The 26,680-nt window shown below is 36.1% G+C and overlaps 1 protein-coding gene across 3 annotated transcripts in view; it reads right to left on the bottom strand.

Annotated features, from left to right (window-relative positions):
- Positions 1 to 26,680, bottom strand: part of TTC17 (tetratricopeptide repeat domain 17) — a 153,597-nt gene that overhangs the window by 104,001 nt on the left and 22,916 nt on the right. For all 3 annotated transcript variants that reach the window (XM_019948320.2, XM_019948321.2, XM_033860486.1), the window contains exons 2-5: positions 22,566 to 22,655; positions 11,133 to 11,302; positions 9,897 to 10,008; positions 9,532 to 9,663 (exon numbers count right to left, since the gene is read on the bottom strand). In XM_019948320.2, coding sequence (XP_019803879.1) covers positions 9,532 to 9,663; positions 9,897 to 10,008; positions 11,133 to 11,302; positions 22,566 to 22,655 — 504 coding nt within the window. The remainder of the gene's footprint in view (positions 1 to 9,531; positions 9,664 to 9,896; positions 10,009 to 11,132; positions 11,303 to 22,565; positions 22,656 to 26,680) is intronic.

The raw sequence follows: 26,680 nt of genomic DNA, 5'->3' as shown, positions 1-26,680 counted from the left end.
GTAGCGACAAAGCAGAGGACAAAGTACAAATAAACTATCCCTGTCAAGACAGCATTCTGATCATTAGTTGATCAGGTGTATTAAGGTGTGATCTAAACACAGGGACAGTCCAACCCCAGACTATCTTCCAAAGGGGAAATAAAGCCGAAAAATCCCACCAAGTGGTCAAAACTTGGGCCCTGTTTCAGGACTTTAGAAGTCAGGATCTAACCTACTTAGAAATGCTAGTTGTTCTAACATGAAATTCCTGAAATTAACATATTGCAAAATTTCCTATTTATTTAACATCTGAATGAAGGTATGTATGTAAACAAATGAAAGGCTTATGCTTTTGTGAAAGGTAAACGTTTGTCATTTCCTCGTGTGTGTTCAGAAACTAACTCAGACCTTCACACTGCTAAAAAGTAAGTCTTTAGTATGTAGTAATAAGTGCATTATTTAGTCAAATTAAACAGAAGTTCAGACAGGTTTTCTCCTTTTGTGGCTTGCATTTTTTGTCCCCTAACATATACTAAATTTCAACCACACAGAGGTCATAAGACTAAACTGAATCATGTCAAAAACTCAATGTAAGTGTAAACCCAAGAAAGAAATATCAAATTCAGCATGGAAAAAAAGTCATAAAGTTTAAGATAAAATGGGAAAAACATATGACAGCCAACACTTAATGTGTAGCTACCTCATAAAAAATCTAAACAGAGAAACCAAAAACCAAAAGAACAAGGGCCAAAAACATGGACAATTCAAAAATATGAAACACTGACTACTTAGCAGGCGAAAAACTTAACAACAACAACAAAGGAAATAAAGAGCTACAAGTTTTCCTTTTAAAAATTAGCAAAGATTAGAAAGAATGCCAGTATTCACTATTGGCTACAGTGTATACTAACTTCAGATATTAAGTGTAGAAATATTGGGTTAGTACAGCATCGCTGGGGGACAATTTGACAATATGTATTTGAAAAGGCTTAAAAATGTGATTATCCTTTCATCCCAAAATTTCACTAAAAAAATTTATCCTATGAGAATAAAGTTTTAACTATAAAGATATGTAAAAATAAAACTCCAAAAATATATAAAACAGCAATTATCTCTGACTTTTTAAATTATAATTTTTAATTTCCTTTTACATTTTTATATAGCTTTTTTTTTTTTTTCAAGGACCAATTATTTTATTTTAAAAAGTTATCTTTAAGACTAAAACTAGTATGGGATTCTCTGGTGGTGCAGTGGATAAGACGCTGAGGTCCCAACGCAGGGGGCCTGGGTTCGATCCCTGGTCAGGGAACTAGATCCCACATGCATGCCGCAACTAAAACTTTGTATGCCACAATTAAGGAGCCCTGGAGCCACAACTAAGAAGCTCTGGGGCCGCAACTAAGGAGCCCACCTGCTGCAACTAAGACTTGGCACAACCAAATAAATAAATATTAAGAAAAAAAGATTAAAACTAGTATAATTCTTTACTAAGCATCCTTAAGTATTCTATCTTCAAGGAAAAAATATGGTTCTTGAGTGCTGCAATGAAAGACTTTAGCACTAAGTGTAGCTGGTTACAGAATACTATATTCTTTCACACTTGACTTATGACTTAGGCTTCAGTTGCCTTTTTAGTAGCCTTTTGAGAAAGTTTTCCTTTAAATCAACAAATGATTTTTAATCTCTTATTTTTAAACCTTATATTGTGAATTGGGACAAAAAGATCAATTAAAAATTCTACATGATCTCCCTGCCAATGCAGGGGGCATGGGTTTGACCCATGGTCTGGGAAGATCCCACGTGCTTCAGAGCAACAAAGCCCGTGCACCACAACGACTGAGCATGCACTCTAGAGCCTGCAAGCTACAACTACTGAAGCCTGCGTGCCTAGAGCCTGTGTTCCACAACAAAGAGAAGCCACTGCAATAAGAAGCCCAGGCGCTGCATTGAAGAGTAGCTCCCACTCACTGCAACTAGAGAAAGCGCACGCGCAGCAACGAAGACCCAACGCAGCTAAAAATAAATAAATAACTTTATTTTTAAAAATACATATATAAAAATTAAAAATTCTACATGAACTACTAAAGCATCATGATAAGCAGAATACTCTACTCATCATAGTATATTCAAAGAGAAAAATAAATCTTTAAATAAAAATCTATAAGATTTCTTGCCCCTGGACCAGGGATCAAACCTGTGTCCCCTGCCTTGGCAGGTGGATTCTAAAGCACTGCACCACCAGGGAAGTCCCTAGATTAATTTAAAGAGAGGGCAGACAGCAGAAGCAAGAAGAACTACAATTCTGCAGCCTGCGGAAGGAAAACCACATTCATAGAAGGATAGACAGAATGAAAAGACAGAGGACTTTGTACCAGATGAAGGAATAAGATAAAACCATAGGAAAAAAACTAAATGAAGTGGAGATAGGCAACCTTCCAGAAAAAGAATTCAGAATAATGATAGTCAAGATGATCCAGGATCTCAAAAAAGAATGGAGGCAAAGATTGAGAAGATGCAAGAAATGTTTAATGAAGACTATAAGAATTAAAGAAGAAACACCTAGAAGAATTAAAGAACAAACAAACAGAAATGAACAATACAATAACTGAAATGAAAAATACACTAGAAGGAATCAATAGCAGAATAACTGAGGCAGAAGAATGGAGGAGTGACCTGGAAGATAGAATGGTGGAATTCACTGCTGCGGAACAGAATAAAGAAAACAGAATGAAAAGAAATGAAGACACCCTAAGAGATCTTGGGGACAATATTAAACGCAACAACATTCGCATTATAGGGGTCTCAGAAGGAGAAGAGAGAAAGGACCGAGAAAATATCTGAAGAGATTATAGTTGAAAACTTCCCTAACATGGGAAAAGAAATAGCCACCCAAGTCCAGGAAGCACAGAGAGCCCCAGACAGGTTAAACCCAAGAAGAAACACACCGGGACACACAGTAATCAAACTGACAAAATTTAAAGACAAAGAAAAATTATTGAAAGCCTCAAGGGAAAAATGACAAATAACATACAAAGGAACTCCCGTAAGGTTAACAGCTGATCTCTCAGGAGAAACTCTACAAGCCAGAAGGGAGTGGCATGACTTATTTAAAGTGATGAAAGGGAAGAACCTAAAACCAAGGTTACTCTCCCCAGCAAGGATCTCATTCAGATTCAACGGAGAAATCAAAAGCTCTACAGACATGTAGAAGCTACGAGAATTCAACACCAACAAACCAGCTCAACAACAAACGCTAAAGGAACTTCTCTAAGTGGGAAACACAACAGAAGAAAAGGACATACAAAAACAAACCCATAACAATTAAGAAAATGGTCATAGGAACAAACATATTGATAATTACCTTAAACGTGAATGGATTAAATGCTCCAATCAAAAGACACAGGCTCACTTAACAGATACAAAAACAAGACCCATATATATAATGTCTACAAGAGACCCATGTCAGACCTAGGGACACATACAGACTGAAAGTGAGGGGATAGAAATAGATATTCCATGCAAATGGAAATCAAAAGAAAGCTGGAGTAGCAATACTCATATCAGGTAAAATAGACTTTAAAAAAAAGATTGTCACAAGAGACAAGGAAGGATACTACATAATGATCAAGGGATCAATCCAAGAAGAAGATATAACAATAACAAATATATATGCACCCAACATGGTAGCACCTCAATACATAAGGCAACTGCTAACAGCTATAAAAAAGTAACCCGACAGTAACACAATAATAGTGGGGGATTTTAAAACCTCACTTACACCAATGGACAGATCAACCAAACAAAAAATTAATAAGGAAACACAAGCTTTAAATGACACAATGGAACAGATAGATTTAATTGATATTTATAGGACTTTCCATCCAAAAACAGCAGATTACACTTTCTTCTCAAGTGCATATGGAACATTCTCCAGGATAGATCACATCTTGGGTCACAAATCAAGCCTTGGTAAATTTAAGAAAACTGAAATCATATCAAGCATCGTTTCTGACAACAACGCTATCAAATTAGAAATCAGTTACAGGGGAAAAAAACGTAAAAAACACAAACACATAGAAGCTAAACAATACATCACTAAATAACCAAGAGATCACTGAAGAAATCAAAGAGGAAACCAAAAAATACCTAAAGACAAATGACAATGAAAACATGATGATCCAAAATCTACGGGATGCAGTAAAAGCAGTTCTAAGAGGGAAGTTTATAGCAATACAAGCCTACCTCAAGAAACAAGAAAAATCTCAAATAAAGAATCTAACCTTACACCCAAAGGAACTAGAGAAAGAAGAACAAACAAAACCAAAAGCTAGTAGAAGGAAAGAAATCATAAAGATCAGAACAGAAATAAATGAAATAGAAATAAAGCAAACAATAGCAAAGATCAATAAAACTAAAAGTTGGTTCTTTGAGAAGATAAACAAAATTGATAAGCCATTATCCAGACTCATCAAGAAAAATCGGGAGAGAACTCAAATCAATAAAATTAGAAATGAAAAAAGAGAAGTTACAACAGACACCACAGAAATACAAACCATCCTAAGAGACTACTAAAGCAACTCTATGCCAATAAAATGGACAACCTGGAAGAAATGGACAAATTCTTAGAAAGGTGTAAACTTCCAAGACTGAACCAGGAAGAAACAGAAAATATGAAGAGACCAGTCACAAGTAATGAAATTGAAACTGATTAAAAATCTTCCAACAAACAAAAATCCAGGACCAGATGGCTTCACAGTTGAATTCTATCAAACATTTAGAGAAGAACTAACAACATCCTTCTCAAACTCTTCCAAAAAACTGCAGAGGAAGGAACACTCCCAAACTCATTCTATGAGGCCACCATCACCCTGATACCAAAACCAGACAAAGATACCACAAAAAAAGAAAATTACAGACCAATATCACTGATGAATATAGATGCAAAAATCCACAACAAAATACTAGCAAACAAAATCCAAGAACACAATAAAACGATCATACACCATGATCAAGTGGGATTTATCCCAGGGATGCAAGGATTCTTCAATATATGCAAATCAATGTGATACACCATATTAACAAATTGAAGAATAAGAACCATATGATCATCTTAACAGATGCAGAAAAAGCTTATGACAAAATTCAGCACCCATTTATGATAAAAACTCTCCAGAAAGTGGGCACAAAGGGAACCTACCTCAACATAATAAAGGCCATATATGACAAACCCACAGCAAACATCATTCTCAATGGTGAAAAACTGAAAGCATTTCCTCTAAGATCAGGAACAAGACATGGATGTCCACTCTCACCACTATTATTCAACATAGTTTTGGAAGTCCTAGCCATGGCAATCAGAGAAGAAAAAGAAATAAATGGAATACAAATTGGGAATGAAGTAAAACTGTCATTGTTTGCAGATGACATGATACTATATGTAGAGAATCTTAAAGATGCCACCAGAAAACTACTAGAGCTAACCAATGAACTTGGTAAAGTTGCAGGATACATAATTAATGCACAGAAATCTCTTGCATTCCTACACACTAACAACGAAAGATCAGAAAGAGGAATTAAGGAAACAATTCCAATCACCACTGCAAGAAAAAGAATAAAATACCCAGGACTAAACCTACCTAAGGAGGTAAAAGACCTGTACTCAGAAAACTATAAGACACTGATGAAAGAAATCAACGATGACAAAAACAGATGGAGAAATATACCATGTTCTTGAATTGGAAGACTCAATATTGTGAAGATGACTATACTACCCAAAGCAACCTACAGATTCAATGCAATCCCTATCAAATTACCAGTGGTATTTTTTACAGAACTAGAAAAAAAGCCCTTAAAATTTGTATGGAGTAACAAAAGACCCTGAATAGCCAAAGCAGTCTTGAGGGAAAAAAACGGAGCTGGAGGAATCAGACTCCCTGACTACAGACAATACTACAAGGCTACAGTAATCAAGATAATATGGTACTGGTACAAAAACAAATACAGATCAATGGAACAGGATAGAATGCCCAGAGATAAACCGATACATCTATGGTCAACTAATCTATGACAAAGGAGGCAAGGATATACAATGGAGAAAAGACACTCTCTTCAGTAAGTGGTGCTGGGAAAACTGGACAGCTACATGTAAAGGAATGAAATTAGAACACTCCCTAACACCATACACAAAGATAAACTCAAAATGGATTAGAGACCTAAATGTAAGACCAGACACTATAAAACTCTTAGAGGAAAACATAGGAAGAACACTCTGACATAAATCACAGCAAGATCTTTTTTGATCCACCTCCTAGAGTAATGGAAATAAAAACAAAAATAAACAAAATGGGACCTAATGAAACTTCAAAGCTTTTGCAAAGCAAAGGAAACTACAAACAAGACGAAAAGACAACCCTCAGAATGGGAGAAAATATTTGCAAACGAATCAATGGACAAAGGATTAATCTCCAAAATATTTAAACAGCTCATGCAGCTCAATATTAAAAAAACAAACAACCCAATGAAAAAGTGGGCAGAAGACCTAAATAGACATTTCTCCAAAGAAGACATACAGATGGCCGAGAAGCACACAAAAAGCTGCTCAACATCACTAATTATTAGAGAAATGCATATCAAAACTACAATGAGGTATCACCTCACACCAGTTAGAACGGGCATCATCAGAAAATCTACAAACAACAAATGCTGGAGAGGGTGTGGAGAAAAGGGAACCCTCTTGCACTGTTGGTGGCAATGTAAATTGATACAGCCACTGTGGAGAACAGTATGGAGGTTCCTTAAAAAACTAAAAATAGAATTACCATATGATCCAGTGATCCCACTACTGGGCATATACCCACAGAAAACTATAATTCAAAAAGACACATGCACCCCAATGTTCCTTGCAGCACTATTTACAATAGGCAGGTCATGGAAGCAACCTGAATGCCCATCAACAGATGAATGGATAAAGAAGATGTGGTACGCATATACAATGGAATATTACTCAGCCAAAAAATGAACGAAATTGGGTCATTTTTAGAGACGTGGATGGATCTAGAGACTGTCATATAGAGTGACGTAAGTCAGAAAGAGAAAAACAAGTATCGTATATTAATTAACGTATATATGTGGCATCTAGAAAAATGGTACACATGAACCAGTTTGCAGGGCACAAAGAGAGACACAGACGTAGAGAACAAACATATGTACACCAAGGGGGAAAGTGGAGGTGGGGGTGGGGGTGTGATGAATTGGGAGATTGGGATTGACGTGTATACACTAATATGTATAAAATAGATAACTAATAAGAACCTGCTGTATAAAAAATAAAATAAAATTCAAAATAAAAAAAAGATTTCTCATAAAATCTACACTCTAATCTATAAATGTTCAAATGTCACTATTAATTATTCTCTCTCTTTTGAACACATTTTTCCCTTGGCTCTTAGGATATCACATCCTTCTGGACATCCTTTGGATCTTTTCTGCTGGCCCTTCACCCTCTGCTTGACAGATAATGTAGGAGGACCCAGGACTTCTTCTCAAACTTCACTCTTCTCCAGATGACCATATGTAATCCCACGGCTACAGATACTCCCTACTTAACAATTATTCTCTATCTACATACCCAGCTCTGACCTCTACTGGAATTCCAGACTCATATAGGTATTTCAGATTTAACTTGACCAAAACAGAACTCTATCTCATCTTCTCTCACCCCAACCCTGCTCCTCCAAGTTGCTCAAGCCAAAAATTAAGGAATTACCCTTGATTCCTCTTTTTCTCTCATTCCCCATATCTAATTAATCAGCTTCTAAACTTCTAAACATTTCCTGAAATAGTTTAACTTCCTCCATTTCCACTACCAATCCTTCTAGTCCAAACCATCTTCATCTCTCTCGAGTTACTGCACTAGCCTTCTAATGGTCTATTTCGAATTTTGGCCTCCTTTAGTCCTTTCTCCATATAAGTTTGAGAGTGCACCTTAAAAAGTACTAATTAAATTATGTTACTCGTCTGCTCCAGCTTCTCAGCACACTTGTAATAAAATTCAAAGTCCTAACTTTGGCTTTCAGAGCCCCACATAGTCTGGCCCTGGTCTACTTCTTTGGCTTCATTCCCTATCATCCTCCCTTTTCTCACCAAGCTCCAGCCATACTGACCTGAATTTAATTACATAACACTTGTTATATACTGAATGTGTTTCTAACCATTCATATATGGACGCCCTAACCCTCAACGTGACTATATGTGAAGATAGGGCCTCTGAAGAGGTGATAAAGGTTAAAAATCCAATAGGGCCAGTCCCCTTATAAGAGGAAGATTTATCTCTCTATCTCTCCCTCCCTCCCTCCCCATGTACACACTGAGAAGAAGCCATGTGAGGACACAGCCAGAAGGTGAGTCCTCACCAGGAACCAAATCAGCCAGCAACATGATCTTGGACTTTCCAGCCTCCAGACTGTGAGAAATAGATTTCTGTTGTTTAAGCCACACAGTCTGTGGTATTTTGTGATGGCAGCCTGAGCTAACTAATATACTACCAAGCTCATTAAGGCTTCAGGGCCTTTGTTCATTCTTCAGCCTAGAATGTTCTTCCTTGATCTTTGACTTTTGGTTCCTTCTTGTCATTCAAGTATCAGCTTAAATTTCATCTTTCCAGAGAGGATAACCCCAACTGCTCAACCTAAAGAAGCCACTCAATTACCCTCTATTTTAATTTTCTATAGAGCATTTACCACGATGATCTACTTTCAACTAACAATTCTCTGAATGACATCTTAAATCCCAGGCCAGTTTTTCCTTATTACTTATCAATTCTGGGGATGCAATATTTTACACTACCTTCAGAAAAACAATATGAAGAAGGTAACTTAGCTACAAAAATAATCCTATAATATATAATGCATTTGAATAAACATATAAATATATATTTGAGTAAACTGTATATAAATGTTACAATTACACATTTTACTTAGTACCACTATAATAGTGCTTAGAAACTAGCCTGCATTTTACAAATCTCCTTAGGCACAGAGAAGAGCAAAAACTATTTTCTAAATTCCCATATGTTATCCTGAATGATACCTTTAAATTCTTGGGTCCTGTTATATAATTCCCCATTTCATCATTTTAAAGTAGATGTTCCCTTAAAATTACATGAAGATTTTATTGTTAGTGGTGATTCTTTTACCTGTTCAGAGAACAGTGATAATCTATGTATTTCCTGTGTGTAGACATGTATCAAAGACACTAATGTTAATGTTCTTTCACACTCAAAATATATAATCTAGCTTATAAGCCCTGTTGCTTATATTAGTTTATAATTTGTTGTTTTGTGAATTAGTTTAAATAAAACTTTTCAGCATCTTGTCCTGGTAAAGGGGACTGGATTATCAATGCTTCTAACTTTGAACTATACAGTTTATATTACTGTAATCATGATTTAAAATCACTCTCTAGACAAAAACAAGCTAGGTAGGTATTTTCTGAGAGAAAAATATCTTCTGTTCACACAGGGCCTCCGGGCTCTTTAAGTCATTTACGACTTACCTTCTGTAGGCCTTCATGAATGAGGTGACCTATGTCATCTATACTCCTTCCTAACCGTTTAGATAGATATGTGAAGATTGGATCTTCTTTAGGTAGTAGAGGTGCAGAAAGATTAACTCTCTCTTGTACACCCTGAAGAGAAGAAAAAATAGAAAAAAACAGAAAAAGGAGATTATAAGACAATAGAAATCACAAATAATTTGGTATCTTATGGCATTTAATTTGAAGGAATTTTAAGAAATAGGAGATGTTTGTTAAATTATAAAGCTGTTTGGAAGAAGAGAAGAAAGAAAAAGAGTATGTATAAGCAAGAGATTAAAGAAAAAAATGAAAACAAACAAAACCCCCCAAATTTCTCTACTTACTCGCAAGTGCTGAAAAGCATGTATACTATACGGAAGTTCTAGAATTTTAGTACAATCAGGCTGCTCAGGGTCTGGAGGGACCGGAGATTCTGTGTCTATATAATCTTCAGGGCTAAAATATCAAGAGGCAAGAAGTAATGAATGAATGAAAAGTGAAGATATGTCCAATTTTTCCCTAATTAAATCATATTCTCAAAGCATCTCACTTTACAACCAATATTAGTCAACATGCATACTTTTTTCATAGAGCTGTTGTTAGAGCAAAATTTTCTGAGAGCTCAACTTAAAGGAGATATATCAAGAGTTAGGGAGGGCCCGGGGTTCGATCCCTGGTCAGGGAACAAGATCCCACATGCATGCCGCAACCAGAAGATCCTGCACGCTGCAACAAAGATCCCGCGTGCCACAACTAAGACCCAGAGCAGCCAAATAAATTAAAAAAAAAAAATGGTTAGGGAGAAAATAGGTAAGTCACAAACCGTTAAGACTGTGGACTCTGGACTTCCCCGGTGGCACAGTGGTTAAGAATCTGCCTGCCAGTGCAGAGGACATGGGTTCGAGCCCTGGTCCGGGATGCCACGGAGCAACTAAGCCTGTGCGCCACAACTACTGAGCCTGTGCTCTAGAACTCGTGAGCCACAACTACTGAAGCCCGCATGCCTAGAGCCTGTGCTCTGCAAAAAGAAGCCCGCGCACTGCAATGAAGAGTAGCCCCCGCTCGCCACAACTAGAGAAAGCCCACGCACAGCAATGAAGACCCAACGCAGCCAAAAACAAACAAATTAATTAATTAATTTTAAAAAAAGACTGTGGACTTTTCAAAAGCTAATATAACACTGCTTAACTCTTTCTAGAAATGTTAAACCAGTTTACACTTCTATATAGTCTTTCTACATTTTTACCAGTTATTGATTTTTAAACATTTTTTTCAGTTTGAGAGAAGAAAAATACGTCTTAGTATGCATTTATCTGATCATTACTGAGAAATATTTTTTCCACGTGTTTATTGGCCATTTGCTTTTTTTTACCATAAATTGTTCAATTTTCTACTGTGGTATTAAATACTTTTAATGGATTTGTAAGAATTCTGTACATACTACACATTTTCAACTTTCAAATTTCAATAAAGTCAACAGTGATTGAAGCTTTTTCTCATTAGAGAAATAATTTCTAATTGATTCGAGAAAGGTCTGTTCAGGAAGACGTACTTTATTTTTGGAAAGAGAATTTCTTTACCTGATATCTTTGCTCTCCAAAGTTATGTATGTGCCATCATACAGATCTAGGTCCCCTAAGGGTACCTTGGCTTTGATGCAGTCTGGATCCTCTTTATTATGTCTCTGTTCCAGTCCTGTATCTCTGTCCTCATTCTCTTCTATATGAATTTTTTGAGCAACTAACTGCTTCTGTTGAGAAGAAAATAAGAACACAAAAGGATTTTTCTAATATTTCAACCTAGATACCATGTAAGAGAAAGGAGAATTTAATGTGTTGAACAAGTCAGAGAAATCAAAATATGCCCTGGGTTATGCTAGTTGACATAAATAAGCTTCTCGAAACAGGTGTCCATATACAGAAAGTAACAGAACATGACATTTATAATACTGGCACGTGAGTGCCTTATGATATGATCTCTGACTATCTATAAAGCTACATCTATCAACTTAACTGGCACAGAATAGCTCAGCAATTAGAAGTACCTTGAATTGTCCAAACACATCATATTTCAGTCCTTGAAGACATCTAGCGCATTGATAGTGCTACCTGAAGTAACTAGTGTTCCAGGGGAATTCCTGCCACTGACATTTTTTCCCCAAACATACAGAGGAATTATTAACAGCCATGTTTCCACCACCCTATCTATCTTAACATTTGGCCATACTCCAGATTTTTCTACAAGAAAAAGAAAATAGTTGAAGCCCCTCTTAACTGCCTTTGAGATCCCTCTCTCACTTCTAAAAGTTACCACTATCCTGGGAATGCCCCTGTGGTCCAGTGGTTAGGACTTGGAGCTTTCACTTCCATGGCCTGGGTTCAATCCCTGGTTGGGGAACTAAGACCCCACAAGCTGTGTGGTGCAGCCAAGAGAATAAATAAATAATTAATTAATTAAAAGAACAAAAGTTACCACTATCCTGAATGTTTTATGCATCATTTTCATGTATATTTTCATAAAATATTACTATATTGCCCTACTTTTCTTAAAATATTACTTTATACATAGATATATTTACAGCTATATCTCCAAAATCAACATACAGCATTGCTTTGCAAATTTTGAAATTTTATATGAATACTATCATACTGTATGTATTATTCTACAACTTTCTTTTTTTTTAACTTAATATTATGTTTTTGACATTTATCTACATTGGTCGGTAAAGCTCTAAATTTTTCATTCTACCGGATGTATAAAAATGTATTTATTTGGGGCTTCCCTGGTGGCGCAGTGGTTGAGAGTCCACCTGCCGATGCACGGGACACGGGTTCGTGCCCTGGTACGGGAGGATCCCACATGCCGCGGAGCGGCTAGTCCCGTGAGTCATGGCTGCTGAGCCTGCACGTCCGGAGCCTGTGCTCCGCAACAGGAGAGGCCACAACAGTGAGAGGCCCGCGTACCTCAAAAAAAAAAAAAAAAAAGTATTTATTTTGCTGTAAACCATTAGGTTGCTTCTTTTTAAATATTTTTTGGTATTAAATGTGCTACGGTATTCTTATAAAACTGTCATTGTGTAAGAGTTCCAGTAGGAGAAAAATATGGGGCTGTATGGGATACATTTTCAGTTTATTTAGTCACCGTCAATCTGCTCTTCAAAGTGGTTATAAAAACTAGAATTCTACCAACAGATTAGGATAATATCCATCTCCCCATGAACTTACCAACATTTGGTTTTGTCCTACTTTTTAAAAAAAATTTTGAATTTTTTTTATACAGCAAGTTCTTATTAGTCATCAATTTTATACATATCAGTGTATACATGTCAATCCCAATTGCCCAATTCAGCACACCACCACCGCCACCCACCTGCAGTTTTCACCCCTTGGTGTCCATACGTTGTTCTCTACATCTGTGTCTCAACTTCTGCCCTGCAAACTGGTTCATCTGTACCATTTTTCTAGGTTCCACATACATGCGTTAATATACAATATTTTTCTCTTTCTGACTTACTTCACTCTGTATGACAGTCTCTAGATCCATCCACGTCTCAACAAATGACTCAATTCCATTCCTTTTTATGGCTGAGTAATATTCCACTGTATATATGTACCACAACTTCTTTATCCATTAGTCTGTCGATGGGCATTTAGGTTGCTTCCATGACCTGGCTATCATAAACAGTGCTGCAAGGAACACTGGAGTGCATGTGTCTTTTTGAATCATAGTTTTCTCTGGGTATGTGCCCAGTAGTGGGATTGCTGGGTCATATGGTAATTCTATTTTTACTTTTTTAAAGAAGCTCCATACTGTTCTCCATAGTGGCTGTATCAATTTACATTCCCACCAACAGTACAAGAGGGTTCCCTTTTCTCCACACCCTCTCCAGCATTTGTTGTTTGTAGATTTTCTGATGATGCCCGTTCTAACTGGTGTGAGGTGATACCTCCTTGTAGTTTTGATTCACATTTCTCTAACTATTAGTGATGTTGAGCACCTTTTCATGTGCTTCTTGGCCATCTGTATGTCTTCTTTGAAGAAATGTCTATTTAGGTCTTCTGCCCATTTTTGGATTGGGTTGTTTGTTTTTTTAATATTGAGCTGCAGGAGCGGTTTATCTATTTTGGAGATTAATCCTTTGTCCATTGATTCGTTTGCAAATATTTACTCCCATTCTGAGGGTTCTCTTTTCGTCTTGTTTACGGTTTCCTTTCCTGTGCAAAAGCTTTGAAGTTTCATTAGGTCCCATTGGTTTATTTTTGTTTTTATTTCCATTAATCAAGGAGGTGGATCAAAAAAGATCTTGCTGTGATTTATGTCAAAGAGTGTTCTTCCTATGTTTACCTCTAAGAGTTTTATAGTGTCTGGTCTTACACTTAGGTATCGAATGCATTTTTAGTTTCTTTTTTTCTGTGGTGTTAGGGAGTATTCTGATTTCATTCTTTTACTTGTAGCTGTCCAGTTATCCCAAAACCACTTATTGAAGAGACTGTCTTTTCTCCATTGTATGTCTTTGTCTCCTTTGTCATAGATTAGTTGACCATAGGTGCGTGGCTTTATCTCTGGGCTTTCTATCTTGTTCCATTGATCTATGTTTCTGTTTTTTGCCAACACCAAACTGTCTTGATTGCTGTAGCTTTGTAGTATAGTCTGAAGTCAGGGAGTCTGATGCCTCCAGCTCCGTTTTTTTCCCTCAAGACTGCTTTGGCTCTTCGGGGTTTTTTGTGTCTCCATACAAATTTTAAGATGATTTGTTCTAGTTCTGTAAAAAATGCCATTGGTAATTTGATAGGGATTGCATTGAATCTATAGGTTGCTTGGGTAGTATAGTCATTTTCACAGTATTGATTCTTCCAATCCAAGAACATGATATATCTCTCCATCTGTTGGTATCATCTTTAATTTCTTTCATCAGTGTCTTATAGTTTTCTGCATAGAGGTCTTTTGTCTCCCTAGGTAGGTTTATTCCTTGGTATTTTATACTTTCTGTTGCAATGGTAAATGGGAGCATTTCCTTAATTTCTCTTTCAGATTTTTCATCACTAGTGTATAGGAATGCAAGAGATTTCTGTGCATTAATTTTGTATCCTGCAACTTTACCAAATTCATTGATTAGCTCTAGTAGTTTTCTGGTGACATCTTTAGGATTCTCTATGTATAGTATCATGTCATCTGCAAAGAGTGACACTTTTATTTCTTCTTTTCCAATTAGTATTCGTTTTATTTCTTTTTCTTCTCTGATTGCTGTGGCTAGGACTTCCATGACTATGTTGAATAATTGTGGTGAAAATGGACATCCTTGTCTTGTTCCTGAGCTTAGAGGAAATGCTTTCAGTTTTTAACCATTGAGAATGATGTTTGCTGTGGGTTTGTCATATATGGCCTTCATTATGTTGAGGTAGGTTCCCACTATGTCCACTTTCTGGAGAGTTTTTATCATAAATGGGTGCTGAATTTTGTCAAAAGCTTTTTCTGTGTCTATTGAGATGATCATATGGTTCTTATTCTTCAATTTGTTAATATGGTGTATCACATTGATTGATTTGCATATATTGAAGAATCCTTGCATCCCTGGGATAAATCCCACTTGATCATGGTGTATGATCCTTTTAATACGTTTTTGGATTCTGTTTGCTAGTATTTTGTTGAGGATTTTTGCCTCTACATTCATCAGTGATATTGGTCTGTAATTCTCTTTTTTTGTAGTATCTTTGTCTGGTTTTGATATCAGAGTGATGGTGGCCTCATAGAATGTGTTTGGGAGTGTTCCTTCCTCTGTAATTTTTTGGAAGAGTTTTAGAAGGATGGGTGTTAGCTCTTGTCTAAATGTTTAACAGAATTCACCTGTGAAGCCATCTGGTCCTGGATTTTTGTTTGTTGGAAGATTTTTAATCACAGTTTCAATTTCATTACTTGTGATTTCAATATCATTACTTGTGATTACTTTCTGTTTCTTCCTGGTTCAGTCTTGGAAGGTTACACCTTTCTAAGAATTTGTCCATTTCTTCCAGGTTGTCCACTTTATTGGCATAGAGTTGCTTTAGTAGTCTCTTAGGATGGTTTGTATTTCTGTGGTGTCTGTTGTAACTTTTCTTTTTTATCTAATTTTATTGATTTGAGTCCTCTCCCTCTTTTTCTTGATGAGTCTGGCTAATGGTTTAACAATTTTGTTTACCTTCTCAAAGAACCAGCTTTTAGTTTTATTGATCTTTGCTAGTGTTTTGTTTCTATTTCATTTATTTCTGCTCTGATCTATATGATTTCTTTCCTTCTGCTAACTTTGGGTTTTGTTTGTTCCTTTTTCTCTAGTTCCTTTAGGTGTAAGGTTAGATTGTTTACTTGAGATTTTTCTTGTTTCTTGAGGTAGGCTTGTGTAGCTATAAACTTCCCTCTTGAGAACTGCTTTTGCTGCATCCTCTAGGTTTTGGATCATCTTGTTTTCATTGCCATTTGTCTCTAGGTATTTTTTGATTTCCTCTTTGATTTCTTCAGTGATCTCTTGGTCATTTAGTAACATATTGTTTAGCCTCTGTGTATTTGTGTGTTTTCTATTTTTTTCCATGTTGATTTCTAATCTCATAGCGTTGTGGTCAGAAAAGATTCGTGATATGATTTCAATTTTCTTAAATTTACTGAGGCTTGATTTGTGCCTGAAGATGTGATCTATCCTGGAGAATGTTCCATGCGTACTCGAGAAGAAAGTATAATCTGCTGTCTTTGGATGGAATGTCCTATAAGTATCAATTAAATCTATCTGGTCTATTGTGTCATTTAAAGCTTCTGTTTCTTTATTTATTTTCATTTTGGATGATCTGTCTGTTGGTGTAAGTGAGGTGTTAAAGTCCTCCACTATTATTGTGTTACTGTCGATTTCCTCTTTTATAGCTTTTAGGAGTTGCCTTATGTATTGAGGTGGTCCTATGTTGGGTGCATATATATTTATAATTGTAATATCTTCTTAGATTGATCCCTTGATCAGTATGTAGTACCCTTCCTTGTCTCTTGTAACATTATTTTAAAGTCTATTTTACCTGATATGAGTATTGCTACTCCAGCTTTCTTTTGATTTCCATTTGCATGGAATATCTTTTTCCCTCCACTCACTTTCAGTCTGTATGTGTCCCTACGTCTGAAGTGGGTCTCTTGTAGACAGCATATATATGGGTCTTGTTTTGTATCCATTCAGCAAGCCTGTGCCTTTTGGTTGGAGCATTTAACCATTCACGTTTAAGGTAATTATCGGTATGTCTGTTCCTATGACCATTTTCTTAATTGTTTCGGGTTTGTTTTTGTAGGTCCTTTTCTTCTCTTGTGTCTCCCACTTAGAGAAGTTCCTTTAGCATTTGTTGTAGAGCTGGTTTGGTGGTGCTGAATTTTCTTAGCTTTTGCTTGTCTGTAAACCTTCTGATTTCTCCATCGAATATGAATGAGATCCTCGCTGGGTAGAGTAATCTTGGTTGTAGTTTCTTCCCTTTCATCACTTTAAGTATATTATGCCACTCCCTTCTGGCTGTAGACTTTCTGCTGAGAAATCAGCTGTTAATCTTATGGGAGTTCCCTTGTATGTTATTTGTCGTTTTTGCCTTGCTGCTTTCAATAATTTTTCTTTGTCTTTAATATTTGCCAATTTGATTACTATGTGTCTCAGCATGTTTCTCCTTGGGTTTATCCTGTATGGAATTCGCTGCGCTTCCTGCACTTGGGTGGCTATTTCTTTTCCCATGTTAGGAAAGTTTTCGACTGTAATCTCTTCAAATATTTTCTCTGGTCCTTTCTCCCTCTCTTCTCCTTCTGGGACCCCTATAATGCGAATGTTGTTGCATTTAATGTTGTCCTAGAGGTCTTAGTCTGTCTTCATTTCTTTTCATTCTTTTTTCTTTATTCTGTTCCACAGCAGTGAATTCCACCATTCTGTCTTCCAGGTCACTTATCTGTTCTTCTGCCTCAGTTATTCTGCTATTGATTCTTCTAATGTAGTATTCGTTTCAGTTATTGTATTTTTCATCTATGTTTGTTTGTTCTTTAATTCTTCTAGGTCTTTGTTAAACATTTCTTCCATCCTCTCGCTTTGCCTCTATTCTTTTCCCGAGGTCCTGGGTCATCTTCACTATCATTATTCTGAATTCTTTTTCTAGAAGTTTGCCTATCTCCACTTCTTTTAGTTGTTTTTCTGGGGTTTTATCTTGTTCCTTCATCTGGTACACAGCCCTCTGCCTTTTCATCTTGTCCATCTTTTTGTGAATGTGGTTTTTGTTCCACAGGCTGCAGGACTATAGTTCTTCTTGCTTCTGCTGTCTGCCCTCTGTGTCCTTTTTAATTTATGTCAATCTCATGGGTATGAAATGTTATCCTGTTATAATTATTGGGGTAGACTGTATTACTATTAACAAATTTGTGCCCCTCTTTACAAGAGAATTCTACATCACTGTTCTGCTAGACTCCAATGTGACCAATATGACTTCCTTTCGTCAATGTAACATGAGAAGCATCATCTGAGCCTTCTAGAGGGAAGCATTTTTAGAGCCAGTGTATGCTTCACCATGTTCTTTCTTTTCCCTCAGGTACTGAGAATGGCAATATCGAGGCTGTTGTAGGTATATTTCTCATATGTACTATACAGCTAAACTAAATAATAAATCCAATCTGATATTCCACGTTTTAATCAGTTTGTTTAATCTGTTTATATTTATTGTGATTGATGATCTTATGGATTTATTTTCACCATATTATTTTGCGTTTTCTGTTTATCTTACTTTTTCTTTGCTGCTTTTTTCTCATTTCCTGCCTGATACACTTTTTTTTTTTTTTTTTTTTTGCAGTACGCGGGCCTCTCACTGTTGTGGCCTCTCCTGTTGCGGAGCACTGGCTCCGGATGTGCAGGCTCAGCGGCCATGGCTCATGGGCCTAGCCGCTCCGCGGCATGTGGGATCTTCCCAGACCAGGGCACGAACCCGTGTCCCCTGCATCGGCAGGCAGACTCTCAACAACTGTGCCACCAGGGAAGCCCCTGATACAGTTTTGATACACTTTCTACATTCCCTCCCCTCCTCCTGTATCTTCTCTTTGTTTGTAAGGTTTGAAAACTATAGATTGCATTTCCATTATTTTGGTTACTGTCCTCACTCTTTTTTTGGTTAAGTTTTTCATCAGTAAATATTTCAGTATGATTCTGAAAGATTCTCTTTAAAAAAAAATAATACCACAACACCATTATCACATGCAAAAAATAGTAATTCCTTAATATTACATATCCAGTCTGTGTTCATTCCCAACTGTTTCTTCCCTCTTTATTTTAAAATACAATTTGTTTGAGTCAAAATTCAGTAAGGTACACACACACTGCAATTGGTTGAATTGTCTTTTAAGTCTCTTTTAATCTTCCGGTTACCCCTCTATTTCATTTTTTTTAATTCCTGTAATTTATTTGAGAAAGAAATTGGGTCACTTATCCTGTAGAGTTTATTACTCTACAAGATTTTACTGACTGCATCCCACAGGTTTAACATGTTCCTCTGTCCTCTGTATTTCCTGAATACTGACACCAGAATCCAGGGATTCTTAACTTTTTCATGTCATGGACTTCTTTGGCAGTCTGATGAAGCCTACAAACCCTTTCTTAGAATAATCTTTTAAATACACAGAATATATAAAATGACAAAAGAAACCAATTATAGTGAAAAGCAAATTATACTGTGGTTTGATTAGATTTATATTTCTTTTGGCAAGACTTCTGAAAGGTGGCGATATTCTTAAATTTTTAATATGTATACCTATACATTTTCCAACAGGATTTTAATTTATTCAGTTATTTTTGCCTCCTGAATATAACAAAAGAGTTAATATGCTTTAAGTAATCATTGAGCATGCCCCAACCCACCTATAGACTGGTAATTTTATTTAGTTTTACCTTTTAAACACAGAAAATAAATAAATAAATTTAGCAACTTTTTCATCAAGTTTTTACTCACCATTACACATCCTATGCACTTCCACTGGATTTACTTTTCTTCTTGCAGAAGGACTTAATTTTTTTTTTAAGTGAGGGTCTGTGGTTAGTAAACTGTCTGTGTATGTCAGAAAACTGCTTTGTCCTCACTCTTGAATGATGGTTTAAGAGAATATAAAATATTATATTTAAAAGAATACAAAATTCTAGACTTAACACTTTGATGCTATTCCTCCACTGTCTTTTGGTATCTAAGAAGTCATCCAGTTGTCACTACTTTGTAGACAAACTGTATTACCTAGTCTCATGGCTTTATGTCTATGTCAAGGCATAACAAATTTATCCCTCTAGCTCAGACCTTTACCCAGGAGTCCACACTAGAAGAACCAACTCCTCACTCAGTGTCTCCACTTAGATGCCTAATAGGTATCTCAAACTTAATATACCAAAGCTAAACTCCTCCCCAGTCTACACCTCCTTCAGTCTTCTATATCTCAGCTAACACCAACTCCATCCAAGATCAGTCACTCAGGTCAAAAATCTTGGAATCAACCTTCACCCCCTCTCCCTATCTGTCTGTCTCTTCCCAACTACTCCATGATCATCTCCTGTGTCTAACAGTTTTGTAGTTGCTTCCAGGTTCTATCCAGATCCCAAGCCCAAAATCACATCACATAATTTTAGTTTAGAGTTTCTACTCCAAAGTAATATTCTACCCTGAAATGGTGTTCAGTAAATTGAAGATGCAATTATTGAACCACTGGATGGTTTGGTTTGTTTTTTGGTCATTAGGTTTTGTTTTTTCTTCCTGCTTTTTTTTTTTTCCCCACCAGACTCTTTTCAAGCTCCATCCTAGTCTTTGAGCAGTAGTGAATTTGGTTATCTTCCTTTATCTTGCACGAAATATTGTCATCTCCTTTATTCCATAGAAATGAACAACCAGACACCAGAGCCTGTTCCTGGCCTTTGAGACCAGCAGGTTTACAGTTTCAGCTACATTCTCAACTTAGTGTTTTGTTCTATTTCTGGTCTATGGAGATATTTATGTTGTGTTTAGGCCTGACTATATTTTATTTTGATTTCTGTTTTGTTTTTTATCTGTCATTGCTATGTATATGGAGCAGAAGTAAAAACTAAGTACTAAGTATAGACTCATTACACTACCTTAACCAAAAATTGGTGGAGTCAATATTTTTCATTTGCATTTTCAATGACTTGGTAAATGGCATTTTCCCCCTACACATACTCTAATTTAAGACTCCTTTCTTTAGATTAAATAATACTCCTGCTTAGAGAGATAACAATAAACATATATAATGGTGTCTATGCATCTGAAAATAAAAACTATTTTCTGCACCACTGCATCTTTCTGAACACTGTGTTTAAGCTTCCAAGCATGAAGCCCAATAAATATATCTATTGTCTTTTTCCTAGTATTCATAAAAATCAACATTTCCAAATTTATAAGTGACAAAACTGGTAGGAACAAGGTGAGATACTATTTAAAAAATGGTGAGGTGTTCAAGTTTTATAAATATTCCTAAAGTGCTACTACCTATACACAGCTGGTTAGTATGCGCTAAAAGCTCCTCCTTCTTAATTTACAGAAATTTAAAAAATATACAATTATAACTACTGCTGTTGATAAATGTACCAGTTTGAATTTATGTAAGTGAAATTCAGAACTTTTACATTAACTAGAAAATGAAAGGCTACCTGGTTTTACCTTTGGTTTAAGTCAAGAGATAAGGCGTTTGCCTCTGGTTCTGCCATAACTTGTTTTGTGAAAATCAGGCAATTCACTGTCTTTAGGTCTAATTGTTTCCTTGCTTCTAAAATGAGGATCACCTTTATGATTCCTTCTAGCGCTCAAAGACTCTGACTCTTATAATTCCCAATAATTTTCTAAATCTTATTTTGCAAATTGGGTTACTTTTTCTGCAATGTAAAGTTTCCTTAAAATTTGGATTCAATTTACACTGTAACTTTTAAGAACAGGTTTTATGAGAGAAAAAAGAAAATATTTTTTAAATAGTTAATACTCTTTGCTACTTTTGTTAATACTCTTTTCAGTTTATGAAAATCAATGATAGAAACAAAAAGGCCAGATGATAGAAACAAAAAGAAACAAAGAAACAAAAAGGTCAATGATAGAAACAAAAAAGTCAGATTTTATTAGCACTAATAAATATCAAGTTTTCAAGGTGTGGGTAAAGAATTTGAAAAAGAACAGCTATATGTATATGTATAACTGAATCACTCTGCTGTACACCTGAAACTAACACAACATTGTTAATCAACTATACTCCAATATAAAATAAAAATGAAAAAAAAAAGTTTTCAAGATGCAAATTGATGAATGCTCTTCACCTCAATCATAAGAACACAAAATACCAAGACCCTAGTTTTTACTACCTGGGAATTAACAAAATTATATTTTTATGAGGTATTCAAACCATTCTTCCTTTTGATATTTTACGCAAATTCTCCTTCCAAGTATATCCTGAGATAATGCCTTTTCATACTTGATGGTAAAATTTATACATGGAAACTTTGTTCAAGGATATAGTGAGTCAAGAACGAGGCATAAAAGAGAAAAACAAATATCGTATATTAACACATACATGTGGAATCTAGAAAAATGGTTCAGATGAACCGGTTTACAAGGAAGAAATAGAGACAGATGTAGAGAACAAACGTATGGACACCAAGGGGGGAAAGTGGGGCGGAGGGGGGTTGGTGGTGGTGGGATGAATTGGGCGATTGGGATTGACATGTATATATTAATATGTATCAAATAGATAACTAATAAGAACCTGCTGTATTAAAAAAATTAAAACAAAAACGAGACATAAAACCCAGGCTCTGGTAGTCTGTTTCTCTTACTATTGCTCAAATGGCATTCTGATTTTAAAAAAAAAAAAAAAAAAGGACAATCTACAAGTTGAATATTCCTGTAAAAGTCAGAAGATTTAAGAAATAGCATGCTTTACTTGTTCTTTGAACACAACAGCTCCTGTGAAATGCAACAAGTATCAGCTGCATATGACATGTCCAGTTGCCTCACCTCCAGTTCTTTGAGGTAGTTAACTGTTGTTTCTTGTCTCATTAATATGACTAAGTCATGGGGATGCTTCAAGTTCATAGGTGAATCCACCTGCAAGCAAGCAAATAATAGATAAATAAAGCTCAGATTTCATTAACGTTTCTTTGGATATGCCTTAAATTATTGTTCGATCACCATTATAATCAGTGTTAGGTGCTCAGTAAACTCAAGGGGTATTTATTTCAAAAGTGATGACATGTAAATTTCGGCAAAGAGAATGAGAGGTTCAATAGCTGTCCCTTGAACTCCAACTTGAAAGAGCAAGCTTTCAAAGTGAATATTCAGATTTGACTAGTCATGTAAGAAATATTCAAGAAGAGAAGTATTTGGAAATGAATGATAAAGTAAATTCCTTAAAATATATTTTATATCTATACTAATAAAAATAGATTGCTTTGTCTTGATAGCACATTCCATATCTGAACAGGTCTGGCGGCAATAAAAAGAAAAATACGAAAAGCATCTATTTTTCAGGCTATTTGCAGAAGCCGTAAATCAGAGATAATATAAAATAACCTTGAGACTTACAGTTTACAATTCCTGTTTCTGAATCATAAACAAGCAACTATGTTGTTGAATATGTAGGAAAAATGAACCCTCATATGCTGGTAGCAGGCTTATAAACTTATTATTTGGAGGGTTCTTTGACAACATATATCAAAATTTTTAAAGTACATATCCTCTGACCTAGGAATATAAATTCTAGGAAGCTATCCTATAGGCGTTCTTTAAATGGGCAAAGATATATACAAGGCTGCTCACTGTATTACCTTTAGCTGCAAAAAACAAACAAACAAAAGACCCAACAAACCTAAGTCCAGCAATGAGGGAACAGAGAAAGCCACTGTCCAGTGGAATGGGATACAGAAAAATGAGATCTACTATCATGGAAAGATGTTCACAATGTATAATTAACTAAAAGTAATGAAGAATAATAAGTATGCTATACTTTTTTTAAGAAATTACATTTTTATAGATATAGACATATACATGTCTGTATATGCACAAAACTAAGTTGGTTTACAGTGATTTCTTTGGGGAAGTGGGATTAAGAAGAGAGGCACATTTATATCTTTTACTTTATACACTTGTATTTATTTATTTATTTTGCGGTACACGGGCCTCTCACTGTTGTGGCCTCTCGCATTGTGGAGCACAGGCTCCCGACGCGCAGGCTCAGCGGCCATGGCCCACAGGCCCAGCCGCTCCGCGGCACGTGGGATCCTCCCGGACCGGGGCACGAACCCATGTCCCCTACATTGGCAGGCAGACTCTCAACCACTGCGCCACCAGGGAAGCCCTATAAACTTGTATATTTTAAAATTGTCTATAATACACACATAATATGTTTATAATAAGGAAAAAACAACACACACGGGGTTTTTTGAATTTCAAGAAAATCTAAGACAGTGGCCTTGGAGTCTAAGAGATGAAATGAAGTTCCTGCCATCCCTTAGTGTTAGACTGTCAAATTATAAACTAGCTCTTCAAGAAGTCCTACTTTGAGAAGAAACTACTGGGTTGGCCAAAAAGTTCATTCGGGGTTTTCCATAACATCTCTAAGAATCTTTCTATAATCTCTAAGACCTTGACATCAGCTCAATTAATTTTAGAACTAGCTTTTTAAGTGCAAAAGATAGCCTTGCTTAGACCTTGGTGAATGCAAGTCTATTTAAAAAACAAAAATTTAAAAAGAAGGAATGGGAATTCCCTGATGGTCCAGTGGGTAGGACTTGGTGCTTTCACTTCCAGGGTGCAGGTTCAATCCCTGGTTGGGGAACTAAGATCCTACAAGCTGTGCGGCATGGCCAAGAGAATACATAAATAAATATATAAAAAGAGGGAATAAAAACAACATGATATAAGTTCAATGGTTGCTTTAATAATATGCACAATAACACTGGGCGATGTTGGGTGACTGCATATAAAACTCATCTGCCTTTCCTCATTCTATCATCTCAGAGATGCCACAAGAAAAAGAGATGCTAGTCTGGACTAACTTCCACTCATACTTTCATTGCAATTGTCTGAACTACATAATCATCATTATGCAGTTATGGATAATTACAATCTCCCGTGGTCTCTCTTTTATGACAAAATCCCTTCAGTGCTTCCCCTGGCCTTCCTACTATACTGGAATTAACATTAAAACTGCAGTCTGAACTTAAAAGGCACTAAAAATATAATAGCAAGGCCTATAGTTGACCACTTGAGCTGTGAATCTCCTCTATCAAACAGTCAAACCTGGCAAAGGTCTACAAGCAAAACGCTAGGTGTTTCTCAATGAGGTGTGGAAGCTTTTGCTTCTCTTTTCATTGTATCTCAGACATCGAGAGGTAGTGATTTAATACATCTCTCTTTATTTATTTATTTATTATTATTTTTTGCGGTACGCGGGCCTCTCACCATTGTGGCCTCTCCCACTGCAGAGCACAGGCTCCTAGCTGCTCCGCAGCATGTGGGATCTACACCAGGGCACGAACCCGTGTCCCCTGCATCGGCAGGTGGACTCTCAACCACTGCGCCACCAGGGAAGCCTCATCTCTCTATACTTAAATGAGGTTTTTAGAACAAAATTGGGGGAGGGAGAAGGAATGTGGGAGTATGACATTCCCATTCCAAAATACCCAACCAGTCTGATTACCTAACATTTGGAGAACTGCAAGAGGAATGACAGAATGAGACAAATGAAGATTTACATTAGATAAATACTTAATCTTAGCTTTAGATTAAAAAGATACTACATAACCAGCATGGGTCTGGCCCATATTCAATTGTGAGAAAGTACTTTTTCATTTCCTTGAAGCATTTAGTTCAACAAAGATACAGTAGCTAGAGAAGGTATAAAGATAAAATTATTAGCAGAAGGAAGGGATTCCACTGACAGTTTAACAGCTGTGTTTCTCTTTTTGACTTGGCAGCAAATGGCATGGATCTCTGCCAGATTAGGGTTGGTTACAGAAGATTTATAGCATTCACATATTTTTATTGAGATACTTTCAAGTTCTTAAATTTCAAGACTTTATGCTAATTATCTTTGGCAAATGCCAATCAGCTTGAATTTCTCTCCTTTCAAATACCTCTCCTCCTTAGAAGATTACGAAAGATGTTTGACATGTCTGCTAAGATGTTTGACAACTCTGTAAATACTACCACATCCATTCAACTAATAAAAATTTATTAAGCCTCTATGAACCAGGCGCACTAGGAGTCCATATCTGGAGTGTATGTACTCCTATTTTATATACAATGTGAGAAGGAATGGTAATATCCCTTCAAAACCGTTAGCATTTAGAAGTGGCTGCTGTAAGTCCAAGGGCAAAGAGTGATAGAAATTACAGAGAGGTAGGTTAAAAATGATATAATGCATACACAAGATCTCAAAGCACTGTATGGCTTTTTCACAAAGGACAAACAAACTTCCATTGCTGCACAGCACAATAAATGGTGCTTATAATGATCTGAATAAAAAAGAAAAAGTGAAATTATTTTCAATTTGCTGTACTTAAGGAGAGAAAGCATGAAATACATTTTAGAGCAAAATTTAAACTGCAGGGAAAAACTGACCATGTATTTGGAAATTAGCTATAACGGAATTCAACTATTCAAAATGATTCATTTTCTTAAGACTTCCAGGTAAACAAAGTTTCACTGTTATCATAGCAATTTATTTTAATAAAGAAAATGGCAAATTATGTAAGACAATTCAATTTTATTTTCCTTTTAATATATTATATAAGCACATGTACCCAATTGTATATAACAGTAAATATCTTACTCATATCAAGTTCATTTTCATATGCTGTCATCTCTAACCAAGATATTGGTAGTTCCTGCACTTCTAATCTGGAGTTCTACCTCTGTGAATTCAGTAAAATCACATGGTAATGGATGGAAATGTCACTATATAAAGGTAATGATTTCACTGCCAAGTTAAACAAAGGCTGAACAAATTAAATTTAAAAAACCAATCTAGGGAATTCCCCAGCAGTCCAGAGGTTAAGACTCTGAGCTTTCATTGCCGAGGGCATGGGTTCGATCCCCGGTTGGGGAACTAACATTCCACAAGCCACACA

Source organism: Tursiops truncatus, chromosome 8 (assembly GCF_011762595.2).
Source record: "Tursiops truncatus isolate mTurTru1 chromosome 8, mTurTru1.mat.Y, whole genome shotgun sequence".
Lineage (NCBI taxonomy): Eukaryota > Metazoa > Chordata > Mammalia > Artiodactyla > Delphinidae > Tursiops > Tursiops truncatus.
Note: the sequence above shows the minus strand (reverse complement) of the source record. Positions and strands in the feature narration are given on the sequence as shown.